The sequence below is a fragment of the Stomoxys calcitrans genome, chromosome 1, assembly GCF_963082655.1.
Source record: "Stomoxys calcitrans chromosome 1, idStoCalc2.1, whole genome shotgun sequence".
NCBI classification, from domain to species: domain Eukaryota; kingdom Metazoa; phylum Arthropoda; class Insecta; order Diptera; family Muscidae; genus Stomoxys; species Stomoxys calcitrans.
Genome location: NC_081552.1, coordinates 154273659 through 154287193, shown reverse-complemented (window position 1 = coordinate 154287193; position 13535 = coordinate 154273659). Strand labels below are relative to the sequence as shown.

The following is a 13535-nucleotide window of genomic DNA, read 5'->3' as shown; positions in this document are numbered from 1 at the left end:
TTTATTTTTTAAATGTAAAATATATGCACTTATTTTGTATCAATCAGTGAGCAATTTTATCTAAGTAAAACGCCCCTGTTCTACAATTGAAACAAATGCAAATATTTACTCTTTTTTTTTTTGTACGGGCCTTCCCATGAGGAAAATTTTTTGTTTTTTGTGTAGTTACCATGCAGAGGAAATAAAACACAAATTTATATCATAGTGGGATTAAAAAGTTTTAGAGCCGTCTCATTCTCCGGTTAAAATTCATCGTATCGATATTCTTCTTGTTAAGGGAATTCGTTTTTCTGAATAATTGTAGTATCTTCCTTATTAATAGCTTCATATAAATACCGATCTCTCTATTTAACTTCTTGAGCCCTTAAGGGGCGCAATTCTTACTCGAATTACCTGACATTTTACACAATGACTTTCACTATGGACTTTTCAATTCAATTGATATAGCTCAATTGATATAGCTCCAATATTATAGCAATTCTTTTCTTTTGTCCTTTGTTTGCTTAAAAAGAGATATCGGGAAAAGAACTCGCCAAGTGCGATCTATGGTGGAGGTTATGTAAGATTCGGCCCGGCCGGAGAAATGTTTGTGCTCTCAAAATTAGACAGTTAACGTCAAGCTCAAAGCGTATTTATAAGGTGGCCGCATCGGCGAATTGCTTTAACTAATCATCCTTTTTTAGGAACTTGATATGTCAACATGTGTAAACAGGGCGAAGAAAATTCAACTCGCCGTGACATTTAAAATTTTCGACAAATTTGCTTCGACCAATCAGAGCAAGAAAAAAGAATTTTATTAATTTTTGAGAGTCAAGCAATAAAAAAACAAGTAAGAGTGTGCTAAGTTCGGCCCGGCCGAATCTTGTATACCGTCTACCATGGATCGCATTTGTCGTGTTCTTTGTTCGGTATTTCTTTTAAGGCAAACAAGGAATAATGGATAAGTATTGTTATGCTATTGGAGATATATCGAGTTAAAGACCAATTCGGACCGTAAGTGAATTGATTGTTGAAGACCATAGCAGAAGTCATTGGGTAATATTTCAGTGCATTCGGATAAGAATTGCGCCTTGTATGGGGTCAAGAAGTAAAATCGGGAGATCGGTTTATAAGGGAGCTGTATCAGACTATAGATCGATTAACACTAGATTGGACATGTATATTGAAGGTCATGGGAGAAGCCGTTGTACAAAATTTCAGCATAATCGACTAAGAATTGCGGCCTTTAGAGGCTTAAGAGGTCAAGATCCCAGATGGGTTTATATGGCAGCTATATCAAGTTATCGACCGATTTGAATCAAACTTAATACAGTAGTTGGATATCATAACAAACAACTTCGTGCAAAATTTCAGCCGAATCGGATGACAATTCCGCCCTCTAGATGCTCAAGAAGTCAAGACCCAAGATCTGCTTATATGGCAGCTATATCAAAACATGGACCGATTTGGCCCATTTACAGTCTCAACCGACCTACACTCTTTCGAAAGTTAGCGTGCTTCGACAGACGGACAGACATGGCTAGATCGACTTAAAATGTTATGACCATCAAGAATATATATACTTTATGCGGTCTTAGACGCATATTTCGAATGACTAAATTAGAATACCCCCATCCTATGGTGGAGGGTATAAAAACATAAATGTATTACCTATTTCCTGTTATTTACGTGAGTGAAATCTCTAATTTGCCAATAAACTTAGGTATCAAATGTTACAATATAAAATGATTTCCTACAATTACGGCTGTTCCTGTGGTGAAGGATTACCTATTTTTATATCCTCCACCATAGGATGGGGGTATACTAATTTCGTCATTCTGTTTGTAACTACTCGAAATATTCGTCTGAGACCCCATAAAGTATATATATTCTTGATCGTCGTGACATTCTATGTCCATCTTGCCATGTCCGTCCGTCTGTCGAAAGCACGCTAACTTTCGAAAGAGTAAAGCTAGCCGCTTGAAATTTTGCACAAATACTTCTATTAGTGTAAATCGGTTGGGATTGTAAATGGGCTATAGTTTTGATATAGCTGCCATATAAGCTGATCTTGGGTCTTGACTTCTTCAGCTTCTAAAGGACGCAGTTCTTATCCGATTGAAATGAAATTTTTTACGACGTGTTTTGTTGTGATATCCAACAACTGTGCCAAGTACGGTTCAAATCGGTCTCTAACCTGATATAGCTGTCATATAAACCGATCTGGGGACTTCTTGAGCTTCTAGAGGGCGCAACACCTATCCGATTTGGCTGATCTGAGATATTGACTTCTTGAGCCTCTAGAGGTCGCAATTATTATTCGATTTGCCTGAAATTTTGTACGACTGATCCTCTCATGACCGTCAACATACGTGTTTATTATGGTCTGAATCGGTCTATAGCCCGATACAGCCCCATACAAATCGATCTCTCTATTTTACTTCTTGCGCCGCAAAGGGCGCAATTCTTATTCGAATTGACTGACATTTTACACAGGTCTCCAACATATAATTTAATTGTGGTCCAAACCGGACCATATCTTGATATTGCTCTGACAGCAGAGCAAATCTTTTCTTCGGTCCTTTTTTTGCCTAAAAAGAGATGCCGGGAAAAGAACTCGACAAATGCGCTCCATGGTGGAGGGTATATAAGGTTCGGCCCGGCTGAACTTAGCACGCTTTTACTTGTTATTAGTTTTTTTCGATTCTCTCCCACTGTGCTACGCCTATTTTCTCCATTAATGCAAACTGGTCCATATATTTTACAAAATTAGCTTTTTCTCAAACACTCCAAGCATTGCCTCGTCTGCTTTCACAAGTACCTATGCCTTAGAGCCATATAACAGCACGGGTAATATCAGCGTCTTTTATAGTGTGATCTTCGTCTGTCGATATGTGACTTGTTACTAAACTGCCTACTTAGTCCAAAGTAGCATCTTTTTGCCAGTATTATTCTTCGCTTTATCTCAAAACTGGTGTCATTCGTTTCGGTTATGGCGGTGCCGAGGTACATAAAGTTACTGACTATCTCAAAGTTGTGGTTTCCAACTTTCTCCATTTTCTTTATCTGTCTCGTTGTACAAAGAGCTTTGGGAGTTGAAACCATCCATTTTGTCTTATCTCCATTTATTTATTTTCACTGACTCTCTTTAGATGCTTTCAAAGGCCGCTGTTACTACTTCCGCTGACCGACCTATGATATCGATGTCGTCGGCATAGGCGAGTAGCATGTGTTGTCTTGTGATTAGTGTGCCATATCCATTAACATCTGCATCTCGTATAATCTTCTCCAGCAGGATTTTAAAGATATCACACGATAAGTTTTCTCCTTGTCTGAAACCTCGTTTGGTATTAAATGGTTCGGAGAGATGCTTTCCTATTATTTCATCCTGCAGAGTCTTATTAATTTTGCAGGGATACCAAACTCAGGCAAGGCTTGAAATACCTTTGAACGTATAGAGCTATCGGAAGCGGCTTTGTAATCAACAAAGAGATGGTAGGTGTTGATTTGTCCTTTTCGGGTCTTTTCCAGGATTTGGAGCAGTTTGAATATCTGGTCTAGGGTAGATTTACCAGGTCTGAAGCCAGGTCACACAGTACGCTCGAGAGTATTTGTATGCGATGGGGAGCAGACTTATTTCTCTGTAGTTGGGGCATTCCGTCTTGTCTCTTTTCTATGGTCAGGTTCCAATCATCTGGTATGCGTTCTTCTAGCCAGATTGCGCAGACAAGCTGATGCATACGCCTTATCAGCGTGTCGCCGCCGGCCTTAAATACTTCAGCGTGTAATACATCGGTTCCTGCTGTCTTGTTGTTCTGAAGTCGGGTCACTGCCACTTGGACCTCATTCTGACTAGGAGGTAAACATTCTATACCATCGTCAAGTATTGGTTCTGCGGTATCCCCTTCGCCGCCATCATCGAACACTAGCTTTTGGGTAATACGTTTTTTCCATATCCTCAGCACATCAGATACCAGATTTCCTTCTTTGTCTCTGCAGGAGGATGTCCCTGTACCAAGGCCATCGGTTTGCTCTGTATGCCGCATTCCTGGCTTCAGTAGCATCTCGACAATCTTGGTCTTACCATTGGTTTTTTGGGGGAGGCTTCCGGTATCCAAGTATGGCATATTGCACGGAGTGGACATTATATAATTTCATTTCCTAAAGCAGTTGGGTCAGTCGAGTGGAGTATACCGCTGCCATCTGTTGTATTTGCAGCTTTTCAATGTCCAGCTTCCGTGCAGTGTCAGATCATACTTTCCTCGCCATGGTAAGGTAATGATTCGAATCTATATTCGCTCCACGGATCGATCGTACATCTAATACGCTAGGTGAATGCCTTCCATCTATCACAACGTGATCAATTTGGTTTCTCGTGTTTTGATCGAGTGACAGCCATGTGGCTTTGAGGATATTTTTATGTTGAAATCGGGTGCTGCTTGGTCGTCCTCTATGGGCTCAAGAAGTATAATCGGGAGATCATTATATATGGGAGCTATATCAGGTAATGAATCATAGTTGTTGAAAGTTGAAACAGAAGACTTCATGCAAAATTTTAGCCAAATCGGATAATAATTGCAATCTCTAGAGGCTAAAGAAGTCAAGAACCCAGATCGGTTTTTATGACAGCTAAATTATTTTGTGAACCGATTTTGACTAAATTGGGCATAGTTGTTGAAAGTCATAACAAAATCCATGTACAAAATTTCAGCCAGTTCCGGTTATGAATTGCGCCGTCTGGAGGCTCAAGAAGTCAAGATCCAAGATCGGTTTATATGGTAGCTATATAAAAAGATTAATCGATAAGGCGCATTTACAATAGCAACCGACCTAAATGATAACAAGTATGTGTACAAAATTTCAAGCGCCTAACTTTTGTCTTTCGGAAATGCTTTCTACAGACAGACAGACGGACATGGCTAGATCGACTAAAGTGTCATGGCGATAAAGAATATATGTACTTTATGGGGTCTTAGACCAATATTTCAATTTGTTACAAACGGAATGGCGAAGTTAGTATACCCCCATCCTGTGGTGAAGGGTATAAAAAACATACATTTGGCAAAAAAAAAATCGCTAAAACAAGTAAAAAACAGAAAATTATACTTCACTAATCAGAGGAATTGACACAATATATCAAAAAAAAAAAAAAAAACGAATAAAAGCTAATGCCTTAAACTTGTAGGTTTAAAATTTATAACAAATGTTTAATAAACTTTTCACAAATGTTTCACAAAAAATTTTTCATATGCTACTTATTTTGGCCCAAAGATGTACATTATTATTATTATTATTATTATTACATATATTGGTAATTAAATAAGCTTTCATCAATATTTGTTTCAAATTTCATCAAAATATTTTCAGACTTTCTTATTTCTTTAGCTCACGAAAGCCAAAATGGAAGTGAGCGTATTTGACACCTGTCTTACTATTTATAATTGACGCCATTACACCCATTGTGACACTTGCCGAATACAGTTCGAATCGGATCATAGCCTGATAGAGCTCGCATATATTATTCCTGATGTAAATAAATCCCCGGGCCATGTGGCAAAGCGTCATTTATTTGATGAAGGTATTCTTCGACTCTCGCTCGTCCTTTACACAATCTTTTCGACCTTGCTTACTGTGCGGGTCTTTTGCCGGCGCGTTGGAAGACTGCGAACGTGTAGCCTCTCCCCAAGAAGGGTGAGGCAAACAACCCTGCGAATTACCGGTCAAAGGCGTAAGCGTACGCGCTTTCCAAGGTTATGGAGGGCATGGTCAATTACCATCTTGTGAGTTACTTAGAGTCCAATGGTCCTCTTAGCGACCGATAATATGGATTCCGCAGAAATCGCTGCACGGGTGACCTGATGGCATTCCTGTCTGAACGTTGGATTCGCTCCATTCACCAATTCGATGAGAGTATGGTCTTGGCTCAGGATACTTCCAGGGAATTTGATAGGGTCTGGCACGGTGCACTGCTTTCAAAGCTTGTCGCTTTTGGTGTCGTTAATAACTTCGCTCGAATAATATCGAGCTTTCTTTGAGATCGCACTTTAAGAGTTGTTGTAGATGGGTTCTCATCGGACGAAATAGGAGTAGCACAAAGGTCTGTCCTTTCTCTCTCTCTCTCTCTCTTTTTCTTATTTTCATTGACGATCTACTGGGCCGAACTTCGAATCCGATCTGGATGACAGCAACCTCTGTCATTCATTTTCATTCGACCATAGGCCGAGTCTTCGAGAGATTGAAAACAGTTGAGTCGGATTATGGACATAATACTCTGCCAGCATTTGCTGGCCATTTCTGAGTGGTGTCGAATGAACAGAGTGGCTTTTAATGCACGCAAGACGCAGTGCTCTTTGGTATCCCACAAACGATTCACTGACACTTTACAATCGTCAATATCTATCGACGGTGTCGATATCAAACAGTCAGAGGCTCTTGATGTTCTGGGCATAAAGATTCGATGTGATGTCCGTTGGTCGAAACATGTATTCGAAGTGTCGAAGGAAGCATTCAAGTGCTTGGGCTTTCTTAAGCGGTGCAAGAAATATTTCACTCCCTCTTATCTTCTTAATATCTAGACTACGTATATCGGGCTGAAGATGGAATATAACTCGCATATATATGCCGGAGCTCCAAAATCATCCCTGGAGCTGCTTGACCGTATCCGGAGGCGGGCGTTGGTGTTGATTGGCGGTGTTTGGGTATTCAACTCTATTGTTTCCCTTGAACATCGTCGAAATGTGGGTTGTGTGGCGCTGTTCTATCAATTCCTCCACGGTGTGTGTTTTTCAGAAATCAGTCTTCTGATTCCTGACTTGGTTGTTTGTCAGAAATACAAGATTTTCGGGAAGATCCGACTTGATTAAATTTTCACACGATGAATACTGCTATGACGGCCAACATCCAGTCGATGAACTTGACGAATCAACAATAAAATAGTGCCCTTAGTCGCCGCATGACTGGAGAAATCTCTCGTATGCTCATGGCAACAGTTGTAGCTTTTTGTCTAGCCACAATGTCCGTAGACATTAAGGAACAGGTGAAGTATTAAATTCAGTGCATCATATGGTGTGGTGCTTAGCGCGGTTGTAATGCACAAACATGCGGCTGGGTATTGAGCAGTAGCTGGATTATTGGAGTGTCGTCCACCAGACCACAATACCATATAGCATTAAAGGTCTAACAACTTAGGCATACATCCAGGGCATGATGCGTTGTTTAAATTCCTAAATGCCAATACCATGCAGGTGAAAGAGTTAGTATTTGCCTTTTACGCCCTTTCCAGAATGTTGAATTTGTAGGTTAAGTTTCCGTCCAGAAGAACACCCATTTATTTTGTGGTTTCATTAAATAAACATATTCTCCTCTCAAGAAGATAGGTGTCCTCGTAGGTACATAGCATATCCTGCATAAGAGAACAATTACCGTCTTAGACAAATTACCGCCTAGAAGACTTTCGGCCACCCACTCCGCCTACACACTTAAAGCTTCCTGAAGGTAACAACGGGCTGTTTCAGGAAATTTCGCATTGACGTCAGAGCATACCGATGACAGTCCAACAATGACTTTAACACTCTACGTACATGTTCCTAAGTATGTAGCCCTCGTCCTCTCTCGTTAGATTAGGTTTAAGTGGCAGTCTGACATCAGACTCACTTGGGCGTTTTCGTCCATTGTGATACCACAGGAACAGAAGAAGGAAGATGCCTTCAAGTTCCTACCGTTGAACCATCTAGATCGCTTTAAAAAGCCAAATAACCTGCGAATGTTCACATCCTCTTAATCAGACTGGTTCTCAAAGAAATGAGAACCTAAAGTGGAACTCCTTCTGAATGCTAGTGCGGGACACACACTCAGAAGGTGTTCTATAGTCTCTTCTTCTTCGATGTTCTCACAGCTTTTGCAAAAGTCGTTGATGTGACAGACAGTGACCTGTCATGACTGAGACGTCTGTTGTAGCTAATGACGGCAAAGCGGTAGACCTCTTCAAGTCTAGAGGTCTAGACCAGTGTCCCTAGGATGTGTAAGGTAGTTCCTAGTCTCACAAGCCCATCCGCTTTACAATTCCCTGTGATATCTCTGTGTACCGGCACCCAGAACAGGTGAATTTTGAACTGTTCAGCCATCTCGTTGAGAAATCTGCGACAGTCGAGGGCGGTTTTTTTGTTCAGAAATACGATCTGCAGGGATTTAATAGCTGCATGGCTGCCTGAGAAGATATTCATGCCAATCATCGTAATGACATTATATCTTAGCCATTTCACCACTTTCTTAATTGCAAGGATCTCCGCTTGACACACACTGCAGTGGTCAGGTGACCTTTTCAATATGACCAGTTCTAAATCTTTAGAGTACACCCCAAAGCCCACCTGGTCGTAAAGTTTGGAACCATCCGTATAGATGTCTATGTTACTTCTGTTATCAGGGATATATCAGGAATAGTGGTACAATATATTTTATTAAAAAGCGGCTCAGGTAGAGTGTAATCAACACTGCCTGGAACATCGGATATTATATCAAGGTTAACACAGTGTCCGTGGCCGCCACATGGCCAATGAGAAAGCTTCCTTAACCTCACGCCACAATGTCCAGAGGCATAAGATGTAGCATTAAATTCAGTGCATCAGATGGTGTCGTCCTCAGTGCGGCTGTAATGCTCAAATAAGCCATTCTTTAGATCCGGTTAAGTATTGAGCAGTAGGTGCACTTCTGAAGCGCCGTCCACCAGACCACAACACCATATAGCATTATAGGTCTGACAACTGCAGTATATACCCAATGCATGACACTCGGTCTGATCCCCCAACTTTTGACAATAGCTCTCTTGCAGGTGTATAGGGCAAGAGTTGCCTTTCTTGCCCTTTCCAAAATGTTGGATTTCATGTTCAATTTCCTGTCCAGCAATACACCTAGGTATTTTGCGCTTTCTGTAAATCGAACATTCTCTCCTGCCAAGGAGACAGGTATCACTGTAGGTAACTTATATCTCCTGCTGAAAAGAACAACTCCTGTCTTGCACGGATTTATACCTAGACCACTTTCGGTAGTCTATTTTGCTGTTGCACGTAGAGCCTCCTGAAATATATCTCTTAGAGTGCTTTGAAACTATCCCCTAACCGCAATTGCCTCGTCACCAGCATACTTCTTTTCCTTCCAAAGACAATATAAATCACTAATGACTATATTCCAAAGTAGAGGAGACAGTACATCTCCTTGAGGTGCTTCTCTGCTTACCCGTCTTTTTAGATCCACCGATCCCAAGCCTGCCGTCATGCATCTTTTAGTAAGTAAGTAGCCGACTAGGTCGTGAAGGGCTGTTTCGGTGGATTTGCCTTTACTATATGCATGCCTCTCAATAGTCTTCAGCATAAAAGATGACAGACTAATAGGACGAAAATCTTTAGCATTCGTGTGGTAGGGTTTTCCTGCTTTCGGAATGAAAATGGCCTCCGTGTCCCTCCCTCCCACAGGGATATTTGACATTCTGATACAAGCAGGGTATGTCTACGTAAGCCGCGGAACCTTATAATTCAACCGGTGATACATCATCAGTTCTCTCTTGTTTATAACGGCCATTGCCAAGCTGTCCTTAGCGATGACAATGGTTTGTGGACCCAAAATATTATTACATGCCTTAGTTCTCTTGGGGATGTTCACCAGCTGACCCCGACTTTTGGATTATTGCTCTACTGTTGCCGAATGGCCTGTCTGACAAACACTTCAATGTAAATATACAAAAAATTATCCGGAAACCTTTTGTCCACTGTGCCAGTCCGGTTGGTTCTAAGCCGTATCTATGTATAATTGTTTCTTTGTTTTTTCTTTTTTTTTTGTGAGCAGCATATAAAATATATCGTGTAATCCAAAGTCAGAGATCCAATGAATTTCCAGTATATGTGCATTCCAGTGACCGGTGTTATGCATTTGCAGATGTACGTAGCACAATGTTCATTTGTTAAATGCGAGTGTAAATTTATTATGGAAAAAAGTCACTTGCAGTTGGGGTTAAAAACCCATGTCTGAAATAGTTGCGTGCTTTTGCTTTTTTTCATATTCGTGGACTAAACCTTTCTAATTGCCCACTCAGCGCTGTGAAGTGTTATGAAACAATGATGCATGTGGGAATTTTCGGCAGATTTTCCTCGTTTCTATGGAAAATGTGGCGGTGAGTGAGTGCAGGGAATGCTAGTTAAGCAGCAAACAACCATTAAACCCCACGCCAGCATTTGCAACATAATTGGCGTTTTGATTGTAACATAGCATTCTCAATTGTTTCGTTTGTTCTTCGATGTTTTGTGCAAATTAAATGCATATTTTAATCTTGGCAACTGATGAAATTTACCTCTGTTCCTTGTTTTTTGTTCTTTGCAGATGAGTGGTAAGCGCACTCGTAGCTTCAAGTGTGCCGTTCATCATCGCGACCGTGAAGTCTGTTCTGAGAATGATTTCCAGCTGGTGCTAGAGGAGCCGCCGTTCTTCAAGAGGATGGTTCATGTCATTGCCATGGAAGTACTGCCGGAGGAGCGCGATCGCAAGTATTATGCCGATCGTTATTCTTGCTGTCCGCCGCCTTGGTTCATTGTATGCATAACCATTATTGAGGTGAGTAAATCAATTGGGGACCTGCTTGGAGAAGCCTGGGAAAATGAAATCCTCCAGCATTGACGTGATTAGGTGTCTAAGATGAGATTGGCGTTGATTGGCAATCGGACAAAAGGTGTGGTTGAGTTATGATTTGATCAGTGTTGCCACTGAAGTAAAATTTGTGCTTTAAAAATTTTCCATAAGACCAACCAAATTCCCAAATAGCCGACCAAAATTTTATATTTCATAGAAATCGGTACAGAAATGTATACGCGCTTTAAATCGAGTATACACTGAAAGACAAGTTATATCAAATATGCTATTATCACTATCATGCGGTAGTGAAAGTAAATGAAATTAAAGACAAGTAAAAAGGCGTTAAGTTCGGCCGGCCCAAACTTTGGATACGCACCACCTCGGGTATACATGTAAACCATCTTTCGTCATAATACGATGAAAAATGCATGTATTATGCCCCCATAGCAGCTATATGGAAATATGGTCTGATTTGGACCAAATTCGGCACAAAAATTGAGTGCTCTAATAAGTACAAGTCATTCTTCAATTTTGTAGAACAAAATATTGGTGTTTTTGGTAGCTATATCCAATTAAAGATCGATCTGAACCATATACGATACGGATGTCGAAGAGCCTAACATAAGGCACTTTGTCAAATTTCAGCGAAATCGCATTATAAATGCGCCTTTTTCTGCCCAAGACCTTAAATCGAGAGATCGGTCTATATGGAAGCTATACTCAAATCTGGACCGATCTGGGTCAAATTAAAGGAAGATATCGAAGGCCCCAACACAACTCACCGTCCTAAATTTGGGCGATATCGGACAATAAATGAGCTTTTTATGGGCCCAAAGCCTTAAATCGAGAGATCAGTCTATATGGCAAATCAAAAATCAAAATCTGGACAGATCGGGCCAAAATTGCATAAAGATGTCGAAGAGCCTAACACAACTCACTGTCCCAAATTTCGGCGACATCAGACAATAAATACGCTTTTTAAATCGAGAAATCGGTCAATATGGAAGCTATACTCAAATCTGGACCGATCTGAGCCAAATTGAAGGAAGGTATCGAAGGCCCCAACACAACTCACCGTCCTAAATTTGGGCGACATCGGACAATAAATGAGCCTTTTATGGGCCCAAAGCCTTAAATCGAGAGATCAGTCTATATGGCAAATCAAAAATCCAAATCTGGACCGATCGGGCCAGAATTGCATAAAGATGTCGAAGAGCCTAACACAACTCACTGTCCCAAATTTCGGCGACATCAGACAATAAATGCGCCTTTTAAATCGAGAAATCGGTCAATATGGAAGCTATACTCAAATCTGGACCGATCTGGGCCAAATTGAAGGAAGGTATCGAAGGCCCCAACACAACTCACCGTCCCAAATTTCGGCGACGTCGGGCCCAAAACCTTAAATCGGCGGATCGGTCTGTATGGGGGCTATAACAAGATATAGTCCGATATAGTCCATCATCGAACTCAACTTGCCTATGAACAAAAAAGGATCTGTGCAAAATTTCAGCTCAATATCTAAATTTTTAAAGACTGTAGCGTGATTTTAACAGACAGACGGTCAGACGGACGGACATGGCTAGATCGTCTTAGATATATATAGAATATATATACTTTATAGGGTCGGAAATGGATGTTTCGATGTGTTGCATACGGAATAACAAAATTGAATACCCCCATCCTTCGGTGGTGGGTATAACAGAACCAAATGGCTTTACAGCTTTCAGTACCGTTTGGCATTGAATAAAGTAATACCAAGAGGTATTGATGGCGTACCGACTTTTTTTTATCAGTGTATATACGGAAGCTTAATCAAAACATGGAGGTCACCGTAGCGCAGAGGTTACCATGCCCGCCTATGATGCTGAACGCCTGGGTTCGAATCTTGGCGAGAACATCAAAAGAAATTGTCAGTGGTGGTTTTTCCCTCTTAATACTGGCGACATTTGTGAGGAACTATGCCATATACAAATTGTTCAGAAGGACGGACTGAATCGGCTTAGAATGTCATAGAGGATATTTTCGAGGAGTTATACACTGAATGACAAAATTAAATACACCCATCCTATGGAGGGGCTAAAAAGAGATAGACACACTATTCTGATGTGAGTGAAAATCGGGTACACATGTAAGTAGTAGATATATCTTTTAAGGAAATTGCTTAATTTACGAAGAAATTGATTTTGATTCGATTCGCGTACTTAACATTGGGTTATAATTCCCTGTATCAGAAGGTTGTTCTAATTCAAACATGGAATGTTATTGACCATTGCTTTCTTGAAGGAAGAATCGTTTAAAATAAAGCAATTTCATTTATAATTCGGTATGTTTATTACAATTCGTTTAAAATCCTATAATTTTTCAATCCATCCGACCAAAATTTGGTAGAAAAAGCTCAAAACGACAACACTGGTTTTAATACAGCCTTCGTTTGCAAACAAAATGATCGGATTGAAATATGGATTTCATTTAATGGCATTCCAATGTGGAAAGACTTTGATGAGTCAGTATGATAAATATGTCAAATAAATTCATGAGTCTGATCTTTATTCCTAATTGGTTAAGCTTTGAACTTCAATATAAGAATCACATTTCAAAAGGCTCAAATACATGACTATGGAAGTGTCGCTATCGAGCAAATATTGTGTGGAAAAGATTGCAGTTTTAAAAGTTACGGAAATAAATAGCCATTATTTTTACGGGAGAAGTACTATGTATGTTCATGAGTCCCAGAATAATACCCTATTTGAGATGTAATAGAGCAATGTCCTACTAAATGATCATTTTTTTACTTCAAAATATGTTAACTAAAAAAGTAGTCGCAAAAAAAAAAAATTAATTTTTATCGCTAACAGCGAACATAGTACCATCCTTAAGAGAAGAATTATTAGTGAGGTATTGGGACTAGCCCGCATTATGAAGGTATACCCGCCCTA

The 13535-nt window shown here is 40.3% G+C and overlaps 1 protein-coding gene across 3 annotated transcripts in view; it reads left to right on the top strand.

Moving 5' to 3' along the window:
- The window catches only part of LOC106093074 (protein rhomboid), a 311556-nt gene that overhangs the window by 232950 nt on the left and 65071 nt on the right, over positions 1–13535 (top strand). For all 3 annotated transcript variants that reach the window (XM_059360099.1, XM_059360101.1, XM_059360100.1), the window contains one exon: positions 10348–10578. In XM_059360099.1, the coding sequence (XP_059216082.1) occupies positions 10348–10578 (231 nt within the window). The remainder of the gene's footprint in view (positions 1–10347; positions 10579–13535) is intronic.